At 36.5% G+C, this 24,449-nt stretch overlaps 1 protein-coding gene across 1 annotated transcript; it reads right to left on the bottom strand.

Moving 5' to 3' along the window:
• Nucleotides 1-4,884: 4,884 nt before the first annotated feature.
• Nucleotides 4,885-5,599, bottom strand: LOC118348249. The gene is made up of 2 exons (XM_035689407.1): nt 5,428-5,599; nt 4,885-5,278 (listed from the first exon to the last, which is right to left on the bottom strand). The coding sequence occupies exons 1-2, from the start codon at nt 5,531-5,533 to the stop codon at nt 5,079-5,081; spliced, it is 306 nt and encodes a 101-aa protein (XP_035545300.1). The 5' UTR covers nt 5,534-5,599; the 3' UTR covers nt 4,885-5,078.
• Nucleotides 5,600-24,449: the final 18,850 nt, after the last annotated feature.

The following is a 24,449-nucleotide window of genomic DNA, read 5'->3' as shown; positions in this document are numbered from 1 at the left end:
TTGAGGCCTTTCATTCCATGAAAGTACGGACTGGATTGCCATTTGCTTGCCTCATCACTCGGTTAGCCCTCTCTCAGTCAGTTGCGATTCTTCCCCATGAGCCTAGAATCCCTCTTAAGGCTCCTATTGGTCATAAGACCATGCAGCTTAGTCATGCTCACATTACCTCTCATCCTCTAAGTGTTGAGCATCCTCCTGCACCCTCCTTTTAGCCATCGAGCTCTCGGCCATCCAGTTCTCATCCTTCTAGCTCAGCACCATTCCCTTTGGCACCAGGATCAACCGAGCCCAGCTTGCAGACGATCCTTTAGTACCTAGCCCATCTTGAGGCCCATTTTGATCGCCTTGATGCTCGTGTTGATAGCCTTCAGCAGCTTGTGACTCAACACTTCAACGACATGGAGGAGCGCCTCGATGATGATGATGATGGTGGCAGTCATAGTGATAGTGATAATTGAGACCCTTGGCCTATTGTGACAAAAAGGGGGAGTAGTATAAATTCAGGGGGAGTGGTATAGATGCAGGGGGAGTAGCAAGAAAGGGAGAAGGGGGATAGGTGTTAGTAACACATTATTTTGTGGGGGAGCAGCTTTTGTTTTTGTATCACATGCTGCTTGTGCTGCTGTTGTTTGTCTAATTGAACTCAATGTCTAATTAATTGCTTAATGAAATGGTTTTTATGAAAATTTCACTTGTTATGTCTATACATGTATTTTGGTTTGTGATTTGCAAACAGACATTGATTATACTTATGAGAATATTTCTTGCATATTTTTGTTGGTACATTTAACCATTTGCTAAGTGTTTGCAGAAATATCTCAACGTGTTCAAGACTATGCTTGAATCTGGGAACCCTGTTTGGGGTGTGTCAGGATTAGGTCCTATGTATAGGTTAGAGGTTTTGTCGCATAAATGCCAAAGGGGGAGATTGTTGAGGGAAAAATTAGTTGGTTGGCATATTCTTGTGAAAATCTATGTAAAAGTATGTTGTAACAAGTGTTGAAGCGGTGGAACATGAAAAGGATTGAAGTGTGCTCAACACGGCTCGAGCAAAACTCTTTTAGAGAGGTTCGCTCGACGTAGTGCTCGAGCGAAACTCTTCCTGAGAGGTTCGCTCGATGTGTGCTCAACGTAGCGCTCTAGCAGAACTCTTCCAAAGAGGTTCACTCGATCTGCGCTCGACGTGTCGCTCGAGCAGTTTCTAAAAGACAACATGCGCTCAACACTTCGCTCGAGCCAATGTTTAAGACAACATAAAATTCAGGGTTTTGAGCGTTGTGATCAACAGGGACTATAAATAGAATAGCTTGTTTCTGTTCTTTGGTGTGGAGAAACAGAGCAAAAACCCTAGTTGCTTCCAAGAGCCATAGAGAGAAACTTTTCCCCACATTGTGAATCTCTATTGGACAAACACATCTTCACCATACTACACTCAAGATCAAACCTTATTTAAGTCCATTGAAGTGGACGTGTTCATTGGCCAGAAGAGTTCGGAGTTGCTGTTGATGCAGAGACCATCCAATACTTAGGATGTTTGGTGCGTGGATATAGATTTCATACAACTGATAGAGAACAGTATAGAAAAACTCAAAATGGTGGGGTCGTAGTCTAAGAAAGCCATGGGGAGGATAACATTGACTTCTATGCAGTTGTCAAAGATATCATTGGGTTAGAGTACGTGGGAGAACATATGGCCTGGTTATTTAAATTTAATTGGTGAGATGTCTCAAATCCTAGGTTGGGAGTACGTAATGATGAATATTTTGTGAGTATCAATACATCTTGCACATGGTATGAGGATGATCCTTTTGTTCTCCCTTGCCAAACAAATCAAGTTTTTATTTAGATGATTGGAGTACTGAAACCCATGGTGAGTAGTACAGAAGTTTGCACCAAGATATGTATATGATTACATTCTAGAGGTAGATGAACAACATGAAGAATTTGATGGTCCAACAAATAAATAAGCATATCAAGAAAACGAGTCAAGCATCAATTTATTTGTTGATCTCAGCCAATATGGCATGGATCTATTGTGTAAAGAAGATGTTGAACCAAAAGTATTAATTGAGGTAGATTGTCAGAAGAACATGAGTCAACTTAAGTGTCTAGCAAGGATAAGGACAACTAGTCCAACAAAACTGATAGTGAATGATAGCTATTTTTGTGGAAGATTTGTTGTTATTAATATAATAACATATTTGTGAATAATAATTTATTACAGTTTAAAATAGATATGCCTCCCAAACGCAAATTAACTCATGTGCCATAAATGGTGGGCCAACATCACCAGGCCCAGAACAAGATATGTTACATACAAACTTGATTTTATTTGATGATTTAAGTAATAATGTTTTAAAAATAAAATAATTTTTTTGATATTATGTGCTTTAATTACTGTATAGCTGTTGTAAGTCATCACCGAAGTTGAGGTGCTACTAGGGATGTCTGCATAGAGAAAGAAAGGAAAGCAAAAAAAATTAAAGTTGATATTCCTGATGATCACACCGGTGGCTCTGGAGATTCAGCAACTTGGCTTGCTTCTTATGTTGGTACCCTTACTCGCACATATGCACCGATGGCTACATTCTCTTAGGCTAAAGTTCCTCAAGATGTGAAAGACCACATCAAAAATCATTGCTTAGTTATAAGTTATTTAGAAAATAATTAAGTATAACATGTTAATTTATAATTAGTTTGTATTTGGACTAATCGTTTAAAATTTTTTCAAGGATGAGTTTAAAGTTAATTTTGGCCGGTGAGAGGACCGACTAATGGTTGATGAGCTAATGTTCAATGCATTCCAGAGGTACAAAGGTAGGTGTCATGCACACGATCAGAAGTTCAATAATGCAATAGAGGCGCATCAAAATCCATTCCAAGACATGCCACCAAACGAATGAGAGAAGGTTTGTGATATGTTTGAAGATCTTACATATCAAGTAATTTCGCTGCTATATTTCTTTATGGTATAAGATAAATGCATTAAACAAATATAGTAATAATGTTGTTTCGTTTTTTTGTAGTAACAAAGTACTGTCAACAAAGCAATAGAGTAAATTTAACGATATACCATCATACAAGTTCTCAATCTTTTCATCGATTATCAAAACAATTGGTAACGTTATACTAGTCCCCTGTTAAATATTAACGTGTCAAAATTTATTATTGAAGTTATAATATAGATTTTCCTTTTGTAGAAACAAGACATTTCTATTGACAATAATCTGACCCAATTGTATGTTAAATCATATACAAATCGTGATGGTGTTTGGACCAATCCTGAAGCTGAAGAAAAGTATGTAAGTTTAAGTTTTTTAGTTGTATCTAATAATATTTTTTTCATTTATACTATCTCTAATGATTTTGTTTTTATAGGAAAAAATGATCACTTATGGAAACTGTTGCGGCTTCAGTTGATGAATCATCTGTGAACGATGTTTAGATCTTTTCTCAAATTCTTGGACCATGTTCTGGATATCCGAGGGGCTTAAGATGTTGCATGAAGTCTTCCTCAACATCATCATCATCTTCTCAAGTCAGATCGAATAACAACTCTCAGGAATTAGAATAAGCAAGGTTTGAGATCGAACATTTGAGGTTGAAGCAAATAGAGTTGCAGACTCAATTAGATCAGGCAGCGGATATAGAGGCAAGATTAGAACAAAACATGCAGAAGAAGCTGGAGATCCAATCCCAAAAAATGTTCGAATAATGACAATTAATGATGTTCCAAAACTCTATGCCACCACAATCCTAGAACTTATTTTCTTTAGTTCTCTTTTTATTATTCTGACTTGACGCAACATTTGAACAAATGTGATGTTTTAATTACAATATTTAATATTAGTTTTATATTTGAATTTACAATCTACCGTAGCATGAGTACCGTTCGAACATAAAATACCCAATTCGAACGGTAATGTACAATTTATTACCCTTCTAAGGCATTTTAGCTTCTGATCGAACTACCAATCAAAACCATTCGAATGACTTAAAGAAGTGTCAATTCTATTCGAATAGATTAATTGTTTGTTCGAACAAACTTTGTATTTGAACATTCGAACAAATAATAGCTTGTTCGAACACATTTTTCATCATTTGAATGTACCATATACCATTCAAACAAAAATATTGAACTACCCGTTCGAACAGATGTTTTCAGTTCAAACGTATATAAATCGCGTTCGATCATATTATTTTTGTTCGAACATAGATATACATGTTCGAATAGACAAAAACTATACGAACACTCCCTCCATTTGAATAGGATCAAATAAATTAGTGTCATTTGAATTAAATTTTGATTGAGTTCGAACAGATAGACTACCATTTGAACAGTAAATGTTCCATTCGAATAGTTTTTTGGGACGAAAATGTTTCATCCCAAAAGAATATTCTTGTTCAAATGGTTTCAACCGGTTCCACCAGATTTCATCTCTAAAAGTATTTTTGGGAGGAAATTCAAATTTCGTCTCCAAAAACCTTTTGAGACGGAACTTTTGGGACAAAATAGAGATGAAAATTTTTCGTCTCTAATACTCTTTTGGGACAAAAATGCATTCTCTTGTAGCGACGTATAAGCACATGACTAATTTGATAGTATAATTAATTAAAATTGGGAGATTTAGCCAAGTAATTGGTTTGATCCACGTTTTCTTAACTAATCAAGCGCTAAGAAATTAATGATATATAGTCATAAAAGTGAGAGAAACAGACTCATCAAATGGATATATAATATATATAATTTATAACACTATACATGAGAGGAAAATGATTGGACCAGCAGCCGAATGTGGGTATATTTTGTCCAGCTATTAACAATAAATAAAGTTATTCTTTATAGTTTTAAGACATAACAACATGCGACAACAAGTACTTATCTATAGTGAAGGAGAAAATTTATTTCATGATTTCAACAAGAGCAACAATGGCTCAGTATGGCCAATTGTTAAAAAGGAATGCAGAAAAAACATCAATTCTTTCCTCTCCTTAATTTCATGGTATTATTAATTAATGCCAAATACATAATGACGACTAAAGAATAGAAACGGCGCCGTAAAGGCATTATTGGTTAGCTAGTTTGGAGCCCCGTCAATGCAGACCCATTGACCAACGAAGAGTGCATCGCAGTTGAGGTTAGGGTTGATCAAAGTGAAGGTCTCAGCATTCAACTTGAACTTCTCAACAACCCCAGAGCATGTCTCTCCACTTTCTACACCATGCACAAGATCACAAAGAATGCCCGCTGCCTCCTCCTCCTCTTTCACCATCCCAACTGCATGCACCCATTTATTCATGAATACCATCAATATAAAAGTTAAATGATTGTCAAGTTTTTATATAAATATTACTTTAAAAAAATATCATGCCAATATATAGATGGTTATGGAGTGGTAGTTAATCATGCATATAAGCAGAACTTACCGCCAATAAATCGACCTTCAGCCACCGGGGAGAAGGTGATGAGGAAAAGAGAGAGCATCAAGACCAAGGAAATAATCACAGCTGTAGCGTTGGAAGACTTGGCCATTAATGTTATCTCCTATATATTTTCTTCTATTTAATGTACTTATCTTCTAATTAAAACTGCTCTGGTGAGTTTTGGTCTCCATATAAGCCTCCTATTTATAAGAGGAAGGAATTGGTGAGATCAGGAAGCTAGAAGCCGGCTTTTCTTGTAGCCGAATGTGATTCCCAGTTGTTGTCTGTGTAGTACTGAAATTGCTGGACTTCAAGAAATATAGAGCGGATTACTCGAGATAATGGACATTCATGAATACTATTAATTTTTCCTTGTTGGAAATGGCCGACTGCACTCTTTAGTGTTCTTTAATGTTTAATTATTTCTTTTCTTTTTGTTTTTCGGATTGTGCATAGACGTCAGAAGATCTTACACCTATGATTAACATTTCACACAGACAAATCTTAGAGCATCTCCCAAAGGCTTATGTAAATTTACTTCGTTTCTTGTTTCTTTTTGGGCCTCTTTTTATGTATTCACATCCCCCATCAACTTCAACTAAATTATTGTCTCACTGGAGCATTCATCGGTGTACATACATTTGCATGCACATGGTGAAACCATCTGACATGACTCTCTCATCTTTTATACAATAATTAAGTATATGTTTGAATAATCAGATTTGATGAGTATTCTCTGAATAGTAGTTAAATTGTTTATATATAATAGTGAAATGGTTTGAGTTAAGATGTTTTAGTATGAATTTTAGAAAATAAGAGAGAAAAAATTGAATAAAAATATTATAAAGTTAAAATATTATTATCATATAATTTTTTTAATATTGTTTTATTTTGAAAATTGGAAAAGTTGTATTGTTTTTTATGTTTGGTTTATAAGTTTGGAAAAGTTGTAATGATTAGATGAAAAAGTTAAAAATTTGAAATTAAAGAGTCTTTTTTTCAATGATCAATCATGTTTAGAAAGTAAATTATAAGAAGTTTTAAAATGAAATTAGATGAGAAGAAATCATCTCCCTTTCCAAACAATCCCTAAGAGTAAATTCTCACTACAACAGAATGTGTCTTTTGTGACAGAGGAAACTGTCACAAAAAAATGGCAAATTGTCACTAAAGATCTTTGGTGACGGTTTGAAACCGTCACCACGACCGTCACCTAAAGTGCGTCACAGAAAATATTTGGTGACGATTTACTATTCAACCGTTACAAAAAATATTTTTAGTGACAGTTGGAAGTGTTCTGTTCGGTACAACGTTCGAACGTTCCTTTTTTTGTGACGGTTGGGAACTGTCACAGAAAGACACGTTCAGATGTAAAATTAAACGTTCGAACGTTAACCCGACCGATTGGCGTTCGAATGAGAGAATTTGACGTTCATTGATTATCGTTTGAATGTATCATATTTACATTCGAATGTTAATGCGTCCAAACATTACTTACAATAAACGTTCAAATTTTCGTTCGAATGTAAATGTAAATGTTCAAACATAACGCGTTTAAAGTTTGGACGTTATTTCGAATGTAAACGAAGGAGCGTTCGAATGTAAGTTCTTTGTTCGAACGTTAATCGCTTTATCGTTCAAACGGTTTGTTCGTTTTAGTGTGAGGACGTTCGAACGTAGAGTTTGACGTTCGAATGATTCAATTTATGTATTTACGTTTGAACATTTTGTTCGAATGTGAACTAACGTTCGAATGATTTTTATTTACATTCGAACGTACAGATCAGAAATACTAATTTCATAAAATTTAAAAACATAATACCAATTGTATCATATTACATACCATCAATTAACAAGTAACAATGTCTTATAAAAGCACAAAATTAGATACTAAAACTAGCTAGAAATATTGATAAAATTTATTTCTTCTTTTTTCCACGCCCACCGTGATTCTGTTGCAACGACATAACATGCTCCATTTGCACCATCATCTGCCGTTGCACTTGCTCTTGCACTTTACTGCGTTTTTTTTCCTCCTGGTCTCTCTGTTGGTCCTGCAAACGTGTCTCTAAATGAGACTGTCATTCTAAGAGAGCCTCTAACTCTTGCTATCTCGACCTCATATAATCATTCTCACGCCGTGCAGCTTCTAAATCTGCCGTAAGATTATTAATTTGTAAAGCCGATGAGGTTGAGGAGGATGAACATTTATGCTTGATAGATTGTCCCAAACCTCTTGCCATATTAGACTGCAACCCGAGCACTTGCATGAATATGTCTATGTCACTAGGAGAGGATTCCACAGAAGCCGACTGCATCTCCATCATTTTTTCCTGCAATTTAAAAGGTAATGATCGTAAATAATTAGTAACGTATTAAAAGAAATAGAAATAAGAAATAAATTATTCAAATGTTATACAAATAACTTATTTAACAAAATTAACAATGCTTACATAATTATCTACAGCGACAGGATCCATCCACATACTATGCTCATTAGTGTGAGCAGCAGCATAGACATGAATGAGGGAAAAGTTTTCAGAACCATCACGTTTCTAACAAAGTGACATTAGCAATTTTAAAAAGATAATGTTAGTACTTAAATAAAAGAATATCAGGAAAATAAATGAATTATATAATTTTTTAATTACCATTTTTTCAGCAAGACGGTGGAATGACCTTTAACTGGCACGATGGTGGACAGTCAGAGCGGATCTATTCTGTGAATTTGTAGAACTCAAGTGCTACAAAATATATTAAGAATGTTAACTGTAATATGTATACATATAATATATTGAACGAATATGAATGTAAATAATTAAAAGATATAAATGTAAAATACCTTATAAACTGAAGATGCGAAAAGATCACAACACTTTCTTCAATCATCTAACTTCATCTGCTGAAAAGGAGACTGCGCAGCCTCTTCAAATGTCTCAAACTTCTTGAAGTGGTCATGACATCGTCCTTTGTGACGACAGAATAGTGTAGCCATCAACTCATTCACGGTTCTCAAATCCTCGCTACGGCCAAAGTTGAGGTCAAATTCATCCTAACAAGGGAATCAGGTAAAAAATATAATATACTAATCTAGGTAAAAAAAAAATGTACTGAAAAGTAAACTCACCAGCACACGACTTCGAATGTGCTCCTTAATCTCATTCGGAACATCTCGCCATGAGCGCACATAGAATGGAGCATAAGCTCGAACTACTGTGCCAATATAGGAGGAAAGCGCTGCTGCACTATCATCCACTCCTCCAGTGGAATTATCAGGAATTGTGATCTTCAGTTTTCCGTGCTTTCTATTTTTTTCAAGAGAGATTCCACATATATAGCCACGACCGCAACGTGCAGTTGCATCAACTACATAATAATAGATAGTATAATTATAATTAAATAGTTATTGAGACAAAAGTATTAACTATATATATAATTATCAACGACAATATTTCCTTACTGATAGCTGTCGAATGGTTGTTGTTCTCTTCTGTGTTAGCTTGATCTTCAGGAACGAATTTCTCGAGTGGGGAGTCCTCAATGGATTCAGGATTTGGACTTGGCGGAGGCACATTTCTTCGTTGTCGTTTTGGCCGTATTCTTGAAAATAATTAATTATATCAAAGAAAATTAATTAGAAGAAATTATGAAAATTCAAGATATTTTATAGTCATCTATATGAATAAAATATTTAGTATTTTTATTCTTCATCTTCAGATGAATTTTCCATGATTGTTTCAGAATCTCCATCAATAACATATTCATCATCATCATGCACCTCTTCTTCATCGTCCTTATCCACCTCCTGCCTGGATTCTGATTCGTCTTCATCTTCTGACTCTTCTTCTTCTTCTTCCTCCTCACTTACTTGAATTGAATGATCATTTAATACAGACGGGTCGAGATGGACGGGTGGGACATCATCTCTACACAATGGGAGCAACTCGAGTGCACCGAGGTCAACAAAACAAGTTAATACCCTCTCCATCTTCCTGGTATGCCTCTACAATTGGAGTGTCATCTTCATCTCCACTATTCTCGTAATCTGCACTCGTTCCTGCTTCATATATATTTCGAGGAACAAATTTTTGTATGACTCGCCAAGTTATCTCTCCACTATCTTCATCAGCACTTTTCATTGGATCAATCAAGTAATAGACTTGGGTAGCTTGACAAGCCAATACGAATGGATCATCTTCATACCATTTAGATGCAGTATTGACACTCGTAAAGTGATTATCTCTAGGTATCAAAACCAGACCACCACCTAGATCCCACCAATCACATTTAAAGACATATGTTACAGACCCACCCAGATATTTCAATCCAATAATATCACATATGACACCATAATAGTCAATATCATTTGTTCCATGACTCCCCTCGACTAACACACCACAGTTCTGAGTCTTTCTATTACGTTCACGGTCCAAAGTATGAAATCTATAACCTCGAACCGTGCATGCAGTGTATCGAAGTGCTCTATTTGAGGGACCACGGGCCAATGCATACAATTTAGAAGAAATTTATCTGGGATCACAAGCACGTTGTTCCAAAATCTAACAATTGAAATAGTATATATTTATTATTTCATTATCCAGAGTTAAAAATTTCAAAATATAACATATATATAATTTTAGTTCATACACATTCTTCAAACCATCCGGGAAATTCTTCCTCATGTCTTGTCTCTATATTTTATACGCCTTCCGTCCTAAGTTTGTCCATGTGCTCACTGTTATAACATGTTGCAAAAGAAGTATATTTTGAGCACAACAATTATAGTTAATTTTAAGAAAACTATAATTATTCAAAGCAATGAAAGGACATACCTGAGATAATCATCAATCTCCCGGCAATTATTTAGCACATACCACCGAATTTTACCTAACTCTCCATCAATTAAATCGTAACCTGTTTGTGAACCCAAGGGTCATACATTCTGGAAAAACACTGATAGCTCACGAGGAGTCGGAGCAGCAAGATTAGCATTTCGCTCTTGACGATTAAATTGTGTCTTAACACCACGAAGATATAGAGAGCAAAATGTTAACCATTCATCATGTATATAGGCCTCTGCTATTGAACCCTCAGCTTTGGCTTTATTCCCAATAGTGCGCTTTAGTCGACCCAAATATCTTTCAACTGGATACATCCAACGAAACTGCACCAGTCCACCCAGAAGTACCTCTTGCGTATACCATGTGCCGCAAATAATTGTGATGATCGACCAATACATCTGCTGATTGTTCATATAGCTCACCATGCAGTACCCATCGCGTATACCCCAGATCCATACCATTCCCAAATATATGACTTTCTACTTCATCCAATCCTATCGCACACAAATTTTTACACCCTCGACATGGACACTTAATGTAACCACAACTATCAGTAGAGGCCCGTGTAAAATCAATGAAGGTTCTTACTCCACGTGCATAGGGTACGTAATCATTTCCAAGTCTATCGCCTAGACGCATCCAATTTTTGTCCATTTCTAAAAACATCTATATATTAATAACACGTACATTGAAAATTCACATGCATGTCATACTCCAACTCTCATTGCTTTTTTGATAAGGTAGTTGGTCCTATCCCATTCGAGATTATATTCTCCATATTGCACAAATCTCGTCACTCTACTACTTTCCACGTTAGTAGAAATTTCGGCAGCACCTCCTCATAGTTCTCCAAGTATACATGTTCAAATATCGGGATTATGACCCTACGAACAGTATACCCGAAGAACAGTAGAGGAAGATACCGAAACTACAGATTAAACGTGGAAAGTAGCGAGTAACAAAAATGTGCAATACAGATAATATAATCTCAAACTGTCCACACTGGACAATTTAGGATTTAGTGGACACATAAATGTACACTAATTCCCAAACGGGTCTAAGGTTATTTATGCAATGACACATCATATCTAAATATTAGTCTAGTTGCTTAACTGTCATAAACTCTCCAGTCTTAATAACTCTCAATTAGTGTATGTCAAGACCGGAGGAGATTAGTCAAGGCCGGAGAGAATATAACAGTCAAGTAATTAGACTAAATACCAAAAGATTTTATATAATTTTAATTATTATCATTTCACAATTATAATCTTAATTGTTATACTCAATTGAGTGAGTTATTTATTTATATAGACAATAAATAAATAATTTTTATATAAGCATTATTTGATTCTTATTTACTTACTCTTTAGTTTATAATAAATAAGTATATTTACATATTCCAACTCTACTTATTTAGTAGGTTCAAGACTTTTTTATTAAAGAGTATTTTAAAGGTTATATTATACTTTTAATTATTATCATTCTTAAAGTATAATTTTAATTGTTATACTTAATTTAAAATGTTATTATAACATTTTAATTATTATCATTCTTAAAGTATAATTTTAATTGTTATACTTAATTTCAAAAGTTATAATATAGTTTTAATTATTATAATTCTTAAAGAGTTATTTTAATTGTTATACTTAATTTCAAATATTATTATCACAATATTTCAAATCCATATCACAACATATTCACAATAACTCACAAACTATTTACAAACTATACAAACAATAATCACAATATTTCAATTTGCATAAAATAACATGCCACGTGTATGAACATACTCCTAAACTTGAGTAAGCAATAAATATGTATTAACAAAGCTTAAGGATAATATATTTCTAACAATGTAAACATATTCAAACATCATTCACAAATAATAATCACAATATTTCAAATCCATATCACAATATATTCACAGTAACTCACAAACTATATACAAACTATACAAACAATAATTACAATATTTCAATTGGAAGCATAAAATAATATGCCACATGTATTAACATATTCCTAAACTTGAGTAAGCAATAAACTTGTATTAACAAAGTCTAAGGACAATATATTTCTAACAATGTTTCTTGAAAACGTCATTCACAAATAATAATCACAATATTTCAAATCCATATCACAACATATTTACAATAACTCACAAACTATTTACAAATTATACAAACAAAAATCACAATATTTCAAAAGTAAGCATAAAATCACAACAACATATTGATAAAGTTTAAAAATATACCTAGCACTCACAATATTCTCTTACAAATCAAAATCTTCCAACTTGCCAAAACAACCAATCCTTCAAAAAAATACAACACTAATTTATTAGAAATATTATATAACAAAAATACAATACAAATATTATAAAATTCAAAAAAAGACAAGAAAAATAATTTTTTCTTCCCAAAACTCAACTCTCTCTCACTCTAACCCTCTCTCTCTCTCTCCTGCAGGAGTCTTGGGTCGATTCTCTCTCAACTCTCTCTCTCTCTCTCTCTGTTGCGCGCAGGGGAAAAGAAGAAATGATCTGCTTCCCCCGTGCACGTATTCATTAAGTTCTAAAATTATTAGTTCAAACGTTCGAACGTAATGAAAAAAAAAAATTATTCCTGCCTAGAATATTCGAACGTTTTCAATACACGTTCAAACGTACCCTTCTTATGATAGAACATAAAATCTAGAGGAAGATTTCCCGTACTTTTATTTTTATGTTCGAATGTATCACAATTTTTCGTTCAAACGTTCGTAGATTTACAGATTAACGTTCGAACATCTAACTTAAACGTCCGAACGTACATATCATCAAAGTGTTACCATATTTGAGCGGAAAATTTCCCACACTAATTTTCCTAACGTTCGGACATTAAGAAATTTGGCGTTCGGACATTCATAATTTTCTAGTGATTTTCATCAACTAACGTTCGAACGTACAGTATAAACGTCCGAACATCTGAATAATCACACATATCCCTTAATCGAGCGGGAAATTTCCCGCCTCTTAGTTTAACATTCGAACATTAACTTGAGACGTTCGAACGTACCATTCCTAATATACTATATTATAGTATAGTATATATACACCATTTTATATATCTATAACTATACTACATTGTATAGTATGATAGCATAATACTTTAGATGAGAACATAATAATATAGTATATAAACTATTTTATATATATAAATCAATAATATATACTAAATTGTTACTTATTAAATTCTGCATTATATACTAACTTATAATATAGTATATATACACCATTTTATATATCTATAACTATACTACATTGTATAGTATGATAGCATAATACTTTAGATGAGAACATAATAATATAGTATATAAACTATACCATATATATAAATCAATAATATATACTAAATTGTTACTTATTAAATTATGCATTATATACTAACTTATAATATAGTATATATACTACATTTTATATATCTATAACTATACTACATTGTATAGTATGATAGCATAATACTTTAGACGAGAACATAATAATATAGTATATAAACTATACCATATATATAAATCAATAATATATACTAAATTGTTACTTATTAAATTCTGCATTATATACTAACTTATAATATAATGTATATACTACATGTTATATATCTATAACTATACTACATTGTTTGGTATGATAGCATAATACTTTAGATGAGAACATAATAATATAGTATATAAACTATACCATAATAATCATATTCTAACTAAATTACTATGAATATATTATATATACTTACTCCATGTTATATATTAAACTTCATATTATCTGTCTATTAAATGTTTTTAATCTTTACGTAAAATTAAGATCATAAACTTATGATTTTCTTGTTAAACATATTCAATAAAAATTCAAAAATAATAATCACAATATTCTCACAACAATATTTATACACATATTAATTCATCAATGAATACCATAAACTCACAAACTATTCACAAAATTCACAAACAATAATCACAATTATTTCAAGAGTAAGCATAAAATCACAACAACATATATAAACATATTGATAAATTTTAGAAATATAACTAGCACTCAGCACTCACAAATTCAAAAAAACCAATTAATCTAATTGTCAATAATATTATATAACATTATAATATATAACATAAACATTTATAATATAATATATTGTAGATAATATTTTGGAAAGTAAATTGACAAACGTTCGAATGTAATAATAATTACATTTGAATGTTCTGTGTATATAAGGCCAAAACCGAACGTCGAAACGACATTTCTAATACCTCCATCGTCATTCTGTTGCACGCCGCCATGCCTCCGTCACCGCTGCCGTCAAACTCCGCCACAACCGTCACTAAAAGATAGGCATTCATCTTTTATTCAAAAAATATGTATTTTATTGATATTTGGATTGAGTTTTGTTCAAAACGGGATAAGTGATAGCCGGATTTTTAACTCCATTTTCCGGCCACCACAGCTTGCTATTGGCCGAATAGTCACCGTAGAAATGTTTCTTGAAGTATATACTTCATTTCTACGGTTGAACGTATAACATAAACGTCCAAACGTATGTCAGCCAATATTGATTTACTGCTTATGTTCGAACGTCTATGTTTTACATTCGAACATATATGTTTTACGTTCGAACGTATATGTTTTGCGTTTGAAAGTAAATGATATACATTCGAATGTAAATTTATTTACCTTATTTTACGTGCGAACGTATGAAATAAACGTCTGAACATTTTATCTTAACGTTCAAACGTTTATTTTGCTATGTTCGAACGTTAATGCAGAGCAGCTTAAAATTAACACAAAAAAATGCATTAATATAAAAAAAAAATTTCCTTTTCTATTTTCAGGATATGGCTCATCCACTGCATACTAGGAAACGAGGGAGGGAATGAGCCACTTAGGACATTGCTCCTATCGGGGCTAGTACTGTTATGGTAGAGCGAGAGGTCCTGATTAATGAGTTCGACAAACTCAAATGGCAGCAGACGAACCTGAGAGATGTTTTCCTTAATAGAGGCTGGGAAAATATCTGCACATTGAGGGAGAAGGTATACCCCTCAATGGTTCAGGAGTTCTACATGGGGATGTGTGACATGCCTCAGGACGTATCCTCTCACACCGTGACTGTACGCGGTGTTTCCATTGAGGTATTACCAGATGTCATCGGCGAGCACCTCGAGATTTGTCGATGAGTTGAGACATTTGCACACTCAACACCTCGTGAGGATGTAGGCACTTCTACATCATCTACTGGCCGCCTATTTGAGCCAGCATCAGCCAGAGATGCAGACCAGTCAGAGGCCGAGGATACTGGCGTCGAGGCTCGGGATGATGATCGAAACGAGGATTTCTACATCCACACCGGGAGGGACTGCATGCAGATCGAGCAGAAGAACGCCTTCAACCAAAACCATCTGCTACATTTCTTTCACATGTTGCACCTTATTGTTGCAACAAATGTCAATCATGTGGCACATAAAACCACATTTAGTCGGACGAGTGGCACGTGGAGATCCTATAGATTTGCCACTGCACATCTTTGAGAGGATCCGTTAGAGGCGAGCATCGTCTCCACGGATAATCTCTCATACGATGTCCTAATCAGCCGACTATTACTTGCACGGGGAGCGCCGACCCAGCCAGAGGAGCGGATCAAAGATTAGATGAGCCCCCTCGACATGACCACACATCGACGTAGCATTGAACAGGCGAGGGGACGTCAGCCACCCCCTATAGAGGATTTAGTTCCTCTGACACAGCCTGAGCCAGGTCATGTGGGGAGTAGTAGTCAGCATACACCGAGTACATCTACAGGAGATGCGCGGCCTGCTTGGGTTGATGCGGTCATCTTACAGCTGACTGTGCATATTGATCATAAGATCGATCGATCGCTTGAGACTATATCAGCGTCTATTACTGAGCTCACCCATCGTGTAACTATCCTCAACAACAAGGTTGATACCTTGACTGAGGAGGTACGGAGTTCGACTTTCGCGGACAACGTTATTATCTGACTATTGTTTACTACATTCTATCAAATTTTGTATTTTATTTTTAATATTTGTAAAGAAAGATATTATTAAATATTTCTATCAATTTTTAATTTCAATTCTTAATCTTCTTTGATGTTATATTTTCTAACTTTAATACTAAATCACTGCATTTCAAATATATATAAACATAAATATATATTTATATATTACAAATTGTGTATATATAAATATATACAAGTCAATTTTATAGACTTGTTCACAAATTATGTACAATAAAAACCACATAATTTTTAAATTAAAGTCATATTTAATTTAAATTTACAATGAACGTTTGAACATTATTAATTAACGTTCGAACATTGGCGCAAACATTTCACGTTCGAACGTTAATTAATAACATTCGAACGGTTGTGCCAAAACACTTCACGTTCGAACGTTAATTAATAACATTCGAACGGTTGTGCCAAAATATTTCACGTTCGCACGTAAACAGCCACAACGTTCGAACGTATATGTGACGTTCGAACGTAAATTTCCCATATGTTAGAACGTAAAAAAAATTTCATCTATCTTTAGTGACGGTTTCCATAAACTATCATAGAAAATGCCTTTTAATGACGGTTTAGAGACTGTCACAATTTTCCAACCGTCACTAAAAAGCAATTATGTTGTAGTGTCTTCACCTCTTTGAAATTAATGTTCGTTCATCAAGTTGCCGTTGTTATCATGCTAATGTAACGTACCAATACACTAAATAAAAACTGACACAAAAGGAGCTACCATTTTAATGCTCTACATTAGCATGCATGACTACTGATTTTACTTGTGTCTGCAAATCTTAGTCACAAACTCTTAGTGCGCCTGTGGATCGATCATGATTTTTCTGTATGTAAAATAGCTAAGAATCTATACAAAACTCCACCTCGTCATCATGTATAGCAGCTCTATACACTAGACCGCGCTATATATATATATATATATATATGCATGAAGAAATTAAGTAGTAGAAACGTCAGGAACGTATATGTCTAGAGTGGTAAGGAAGATCGTCCAAGAAAACATATCATATTTATCATAATCAATCCATTCCCAGCAAGAAAACATTGCTGTCCAATGTTAATCCTCTTTGTATTCACATCCGATGCCAACTGTACTTCTATATATATCTTTCCCCAATTTCTTGGTTTTTTCACTGATTTTGTATTATAAATAGGAGGGGTAGCTCGACGGAGACCAAAACCCACAACAAGAGCTCCTATACAAAAGTAAAAGAGAAGCAGATATGGCCAATTCAAGCAAATCAACAGCAACGAGTCTTTACTTGGGTTTGATGCTCTCTCTTCTCCTTATAATCTTCTCTGTGGCTGAAAGTCAATTTCTTGGCGGTAAGTCTTGGCCAGCTTGCTGAGAGTAACCATTTATTTATTTTTTCATCAAATCAAATGGAAAGTTGACATCTTTTCACTTTTGATGTTGAAATTAAACAGGAGGATTCCTGAAGCCAAATCCCATCAAGCTGGTTTGTGATTCCATCTACGGTGTTCAAACCGGAGACATTTGCTTTAACATCATACAGGAATTCAACTTGACAGACAACTTCTTTAATTTAATCAACCCCAACCTCAACTGTACTGCACTCTTCACTGGTCAATGGCTTTGTACTAACGGAACTCTACAGTAAATCATGTTTAGAAACAATTTAATAAGGTGATCATAAAATTCTATTTATGTCTTCCAGCATCATGAGTTTTATAGCCATTTGCAGCTTTTCTTTTAGTGTGAAAGAAATGGAATAAAAGTACTCTATGTAGATTGTTGCTAAAAGACCTCAATTTGGTACCGTCAAATGTTTTCCCTTTCTCCCATCTGTTCTCGTACGTACACCAACGTTAGTTTTCGCTGTTAATATATATGAGAAGAGAAATACTCTAACCACAAAATAATTACGTAAAAGTAATTTTATAAACTGACGTATCTTGATGTGATTTATTAAATTGTAAACGTACGTATAAACTGGATATATAACTTGTAAATGGCAATATCAAAGCTGTAAATTTTGACAGCTAATTAAATGATCTGTCAATTTACGGTATTTGGGGCATCCTCAATTTTTAATCTGCAATAACCACAATTCATGATGATTAAGTTGTAGGCCCATCACTTTAGGGATCCCATGAGATTCAACATGGATTTTAATCAGACTTGTCTTTATCGACTGCATTGAGTGCTTAATTATATATCTTGGCTCTTAATCAGACTTTTTATCGGTGTGGCGCTTTATTCCAATCTTATCTCATTAAATGCTCATGTCATGTCCCTTTGTATTAGACGCTTCTCACTATTCTATGTTAAAATTTATATATTGCCTAGTACATTGAATGCGTCATTTTCTACCTTCCGTTATAAATGATCCAGAATTTCTAGTCTCGAAGATGGCATCATCTCGCATCTTGACACCATTACTCGCGGGCACAATGGCATTTCACGCATTGCTATATTGCCCCCACTGGGCAATGGCACCTCTTAGAAGTTAGAACTGCCTAACTTGAGGTCAAGCCTTGGGCTCAAAGAGCTTTTGTTGCCTGTTCACTCAACATATACATACATATATACATACATATGTGCGTATGTATTTTTTTTTTTTTCCCCAAGCAAGTAAGTATATTTCATTAGAGAAAATGAGACAAGAGGAGGGGATGGAGTTTCCCAACAAATACACTAGAACAATAACAATAGTGCAAATTGATGAATAAAAAAGAAAAAAAATGAGTTTTTGCGACCAGTTTCTTGGTCTTCACTCATGTCCTACAAAGAGGATGTCGTCTTAAAAGACAGAAATAAGTTGTTTGCAAAAAATTGCCAACAATGGAACCACCGCTGGTAACGGTGGAACCTCTGCTGAAAGTGGTGAGAGCGGCGGATGCACTGCTGCTTGTTGTCTTGAGATGATTTTTGGAGAGATCTATAGTCCCTTCTTCGAGATCACGGTTTAGGGAAAGCGATAACATAGTGAAAAATCGAGCATCGGGTGGACTGATCTGTTGATCATCTTCATTCTCGCGCTCCTATGATGGCACGTGGCAGCCATGCGCTAGTGGGATGGAGACATGCTGGCCTAGATCTGGAAGATCTCGGAGAGACAAAGCTGCTGGTATGGCGCGTATAGTCATCGGAAGCGTCATTGTACGGCGGCGAGTGAGGGCCATGCGCCAAGCTTTTTGGCACGACTCCACTCCGTCCCAGTAGATCGGCAGCTGTAGGATCGGGTGGTGGGGCTTGTGTAGGCAGATGGTGACTAGAGAACAGTAGATCTGACCAAAACCGAACCAGTGGAGGGAGGAGGGAAAATGGCACTACCTTGAAAGTGTATACACAGTGCAAAAATAGAAAGGAGAAGGAGACTCCTCTCCGGCAGCGGCTCTCACGGAAATGGAGTTTTTTAGAGCGAAGGCAGAGCTTCTCTCTCTAAGGAAATGAATAGGTGGTTATATCTGCATATGTATGTGTTTATAGGAAGCAATCTCGAAATATTGTTAGGCCTTTGCATATAGTTGGCATCATCTTTACATTTTGCATAAGAATACAAGGATGAAATAGTTCATGGTTGTTTTGAGAAATGAGAGAAAAAAAGTTAAATAAAAATTATTATAAAGTTAAAATATTATTAGAATATAGTTTTTTAATATTATTTTTGTTTGAAGATTTGAAAATTTTGATTTGTTTTTTATTTTTTATTTGAAAAGTTGGAAAAGTTGTAATGATAAATTTGAAAAAGTTGTAATGATTAGTTTGAAAGTATTTGTATTTGAGTGATATTTGAGAAGGAGATGAAATGAGATGCGATGAAAAATTTGGGATGAAAACTTTTTCCAAACAAGCCCTATTTATTATGACGTGATAGAGATATGCTATCCAAGCTTTTTTTTTTTTTTTTTCTTGAACTACAGGCTTATTTTGATGCCAATCATACTAGTGATCCAGTTAATCGTTGCTTCAACGCAGACTATTTTTTCTACCTTAGGGCATCTATGATTTCTTGGTGTAGTAAGAAACAATTAATTCTTTCTCAATCTATATTGAGGCCGCAATGGCCATCACCTTATTTGAATATATTTGGCTATGATGGCTTTTAGCAAACACAGATATTCTGTAGAAAACAAGCATATTGCCTAATAGTCTACAAAGATTATGGTGATCATACTCTTGAAATATTTTAGGACAGACTAATTTGTATTTATATATATATTGATTATATTTTCTTTATTGAAGAGACTTTATTACACTATAAATATATATCAACCTTGTACTCAGTTTTTGGCTGAGTACGTCACCTTTGTACATTTGGAATTCACATTGAATGTGCATAGTTTTCTACATATATATAATATGATAAGATGTGTTTTTGTTTCTGTGATCATTTAAAAAACAAAATAGATTTCATATTTAGGCAGTTAGACCTCATTTGGATAGTGATATAAGATGAAATGATTTAAAAGGAAAAGGTAGGCCTAAATGTTGCCTTATCCTTCCTATGGCGGAGTGCAGATCAGTCCTCAGCTACCCAAGGAAAAACTTTTACCATTCTCGTGAGCATCAATGGGCAGGAGTGGGTTCAGTAACAGATTGTCCGAACAACTTACCTCCCTGCGGGATACTATAGGGAAAGGTAAGCCTAATAGTTGCTTTATCCCTCCCGCAGAGGAGAGCGGGATCGGCAACACGACTACAAGGATAACTTACCCCGTCCCCCACTGTGATGAAGAGTGGGATCAATGCCAGCCTAACCCAAACTTATTATTTCCTGCGGTGTCAATAGACGAGAGTGGGTCTAGAATGGACTGCCCAAACAACAAACCTCTTAGACTATTTTACCTCCCCATGGGCCAAGGAGGCAGGTCGGGCCTAAGGCCATCTTGACTCCCAGCAGCGAAGAGTAGGTCAGCCTCGCGGCTGCTCGAAGGGCGAATCTACACTATTGGAGGAAGATTAGTAAACTCTCAAACTTACCATACTATTTTACCTCCCCGTGGGCCGAGGAGGCAAGTTGGGTCTAAGGTTGTCTTGACTCCCGGCGACGAAGAGTAGGATCAGCCTCACGACTACCTGAAGAACGAAGCTATGCTAAAGGAAAATGTGAAAAATGCCCGCCCCATTAAGCAAAGTCATTAAGGCCTGTATAAATGGATACATGGTGAAGGCCGACAACAAGTGCATAAGCCGGAAGACCACCGGCATGCGGGGTCATCAAATGTTGGTCGAGCACTTGCGGGGCGGACCACAAGAGGCACTGTGCGGGAAACCCTCGCGGCTGAACTCTCCCTAGGCCGGCCCAAAAATAAAAAATAAAAAATAAAAAATAAAAGAAAGGAAAAAAGAAAAGTAAGGAGAAAGAAAAACAACGGAAAAGGATGCGCAAAAGACATAGCCGGATACAATCAACAAAATGTAATTTTATTAATAAGCAACGAGTTACAACATAAAGCCACAGAGCTACAAGAAACGAGTTACAACATAAAGCCACAGAGCTACAAGGAACAAGTTACAACATAAAGTCGTAGAGTTATAAGGAACGAGTTACAACATGAAGCTACAAAGCTACAAGGAACGAGTTACAACATAAAGCTACAAAGCTACAAGGAAAAAGTTAAAACATAAAGTCACAGAGCTACAAAGAACAAGTTACAACGTAAGACCTTGTATCTTCAAGAAACAAGTTCCAGCGCACGACCGTAGACCTAGACCATAAAGTAGCCAGGTATAATCCAAGGGAACCAAAAGCCCGCACTATTCACGAACCCTTCTAAAATAGGACAAGCTGAAAATCTCTATCAGCGACGAAGATATTGCCAAGAATCGGAACATCTCGGAATTGATTTCTACATTGAGAACCGTTTACCAAACGAAGGCTGGGGACTGCCACAACCGAGCTCAATCAATTTCTATATTCCATGCAAGCAGCAGGCCAAGATCTTCATCACGATGACGTGTCGATAACGCCTGCAGTTACTTGTAAAAATCAACAGGGATGTAATGAGGCAACAAATTGAGTCGTACAATGATGGCCATCGCCTTGGAGTCGCTCGAGACCATCCACCAGCTGTGGAGAGGGGGAAGAAACTGTTGGAGGAAGTGAAGACGCCAGGTGTGAATGGCTTCGAAGTCAAGCCCCGTAAGGAAAAGGACGAGAATGACTAAAGCACAATAAGCAAAAGGGCAAGAATGAGAAGAAGGGGCTCGAAACCCCAACAGCAAAGGAATGGCAAGGAGATCTACCAGGAAAAGGCCGTGAAGGCTTGGAGCAATAACAACGTTGAAGAGTGAGAAGATCTGCCCTAAAAGTCCACCCACAACCGGTGGGATCATTCCCTCAAGGTCATCACCAAGGCCGCTCGTAACCAGAATCTTCCTTAGGAGATCATGCTGCCTTAGAGACTCCTCATGAGGGGGAAAATGCCCCACCTCCATGACCCTGAGGTCACACTAGGGGTTCAAAAGAATGTGGGTCTTCATCCGCTCTAAGCCATCATTGTAGCAGAAACGCCACGTGTCATTGCGGATACCACATACATAATATAGTTCGTCCCACAAACTATGGATGGTAGCTTCATGAGCTTCAAGAACCCATTTGTTTTCATCTTGGGCGGCCTCCATGTCTTTCCTTCGCTGTCTTTCCTCCTCCAGAGTTTTTCTTTTCACTGCCAGTGACTCATTAGAATTTTCAACATGAGTTCTAAGCCACTTGATCAACCGGTTGTCTGTGTCCTGTTGCTGGTGCAGCTCCTGGATATTGCCTTGTAGCTGCTCAAACTCCGATTGGTACTTGTCAAGGGACTGTTGCAGCGCCTCCCTCGCCTAGGAAGCAAGTGAGGCCTCAATGAGGAGCTCACCGACTTCCCCCTGAGATCTTATCAAGTTAGCAAGGGTTTCCTCACCTCCTTCTTTCTACTTCCGCTCCATGGCCGCATAGTCCAAGGACAGCTGAGCCAGCAAACGAAGGTTCCGAGTTCTTGGTCGTCCACGATGAAGGCCGCCAAACGCTCCAATCCCTATCACAGAAGTCAAAGCCAAGACCGAGCCTGCAAGTTGAAAAGTTTACCCCTCCGAGTAGCCTCTAGAGTCTACCCTCCATCTCGTGGATTCGGTCGGCATCACCAGGCAAAGCAACCGTCTAAAGGCCCCTTAAGACTTCTTCAACGACCTCCTCACCTATCCCCTCGTAGGGAACTCTGGGAGTCGTTGTCTCCTCAGCCAGAACAGCGGTCGTCACCGCTTCGAAAACATCTTCCAGGGCTTGGACTAGCAACGCGACGCAAGGAAGATTCGCTATCATCATCATCTTCTTGGGAGCCCTTGGTTTTGCCCAAATAAAAAGTCCCTTGAAGGACGCCCCAAGAGGGATAGGGACGTTGTCAGAATCAGACCGAGCAGGTGAAATCCTTCGAGGCTTCTTACCTCTCCCCTCTACCGGCGGGCTACGGGAGCAACTGCAAGTAAGTGACGTGATCGAGTTATAGGAAAGCCCATGTCCGAGCACAAGTAGGCCGAGGGGGCTAGATATTGGTGAAGGCAGTCCTCTGTCAAAAGAGCCTCCGAAGAAATGTCATCCGGATGCGCCTTCACCCAGGCTCGAATGACCCTGTGCCTCAGTTCCTCCTCCGGGGTTGGTTTAGGGCGGTAGTTTGTGTCCCCATCAATGGTACCCCATATAGCATGCATGTTTAACCGGCGCTTGAGGGTCTGCCCGACCGGAAACTCCCATCCATCGCACGACAAAAAGAAGAATTTACGATTGTAACCCTTCATGACAGTATGTTGCGCCTCCACCTGAACCAGTTCTTGAACCGGATGGAAATTGTAGAGGTGTCGGCCCTTCTGCACAACGTTGTGAGTAATGACGAGCTCACGGGCTATAATATCCAAGAAGTCTGACCCAACCTCCTCCAACGCACAGTGCCAGATGACACAACATGAAACAAGAATCCTCCACACAAGGGGAGGATGTTGAGCAGGTGCCAACTCAAAGAAGCCCAAAACTTCTCGCACTGGTCGGCAGAACGACAACCTAAGGCTGCAAGAGAACATGGCGGAGTATACCCTACCTTGGTGCCATAGCCCTCGAAATCCACCTCTCCTTCGATGGGGAGGGCACCACAAACTCCACTTTCGAAGGGACCCTATAAG

The sequence above is a fragment of the Juglans regia genome, chromosome 4, assembly GCF_001411555.2.
Source record: "Juglans regia cultivar Chandler chromosome 4, Walnut 2.0, whole genome shotgun sequence".
Classification (NCBI taxonomy): domain Eukaryota; kingdom Viridiplantae; phylum Streptophyta; class Magnoliopsida; order Fagales; family Juglandaceae; genus Juglans; species Juglans regia.
This window is presented reverse-complemented; position numbering and strand designations above follow the sequence as displayed.

What these genes read in the sequence shown, in the direction of transcription:
- LOC118348249 (XM_035689407.1), bottom strand. Translation starts at nt 5,533, where the DNA reads ATGGCCAAGTCTTCCAACGCTACAGCTGTGATTATTTCCTTGGTCTTG. An exon ending in TGAAGGTCGATTTATTGGCG is followed by an intron (nt 5,279 to 5,427) that starts GTAAGTTCTGCT and finishes GGGTGCATGCAG; the next exon opens with TTGGGATGGTGAAAGAGGAG.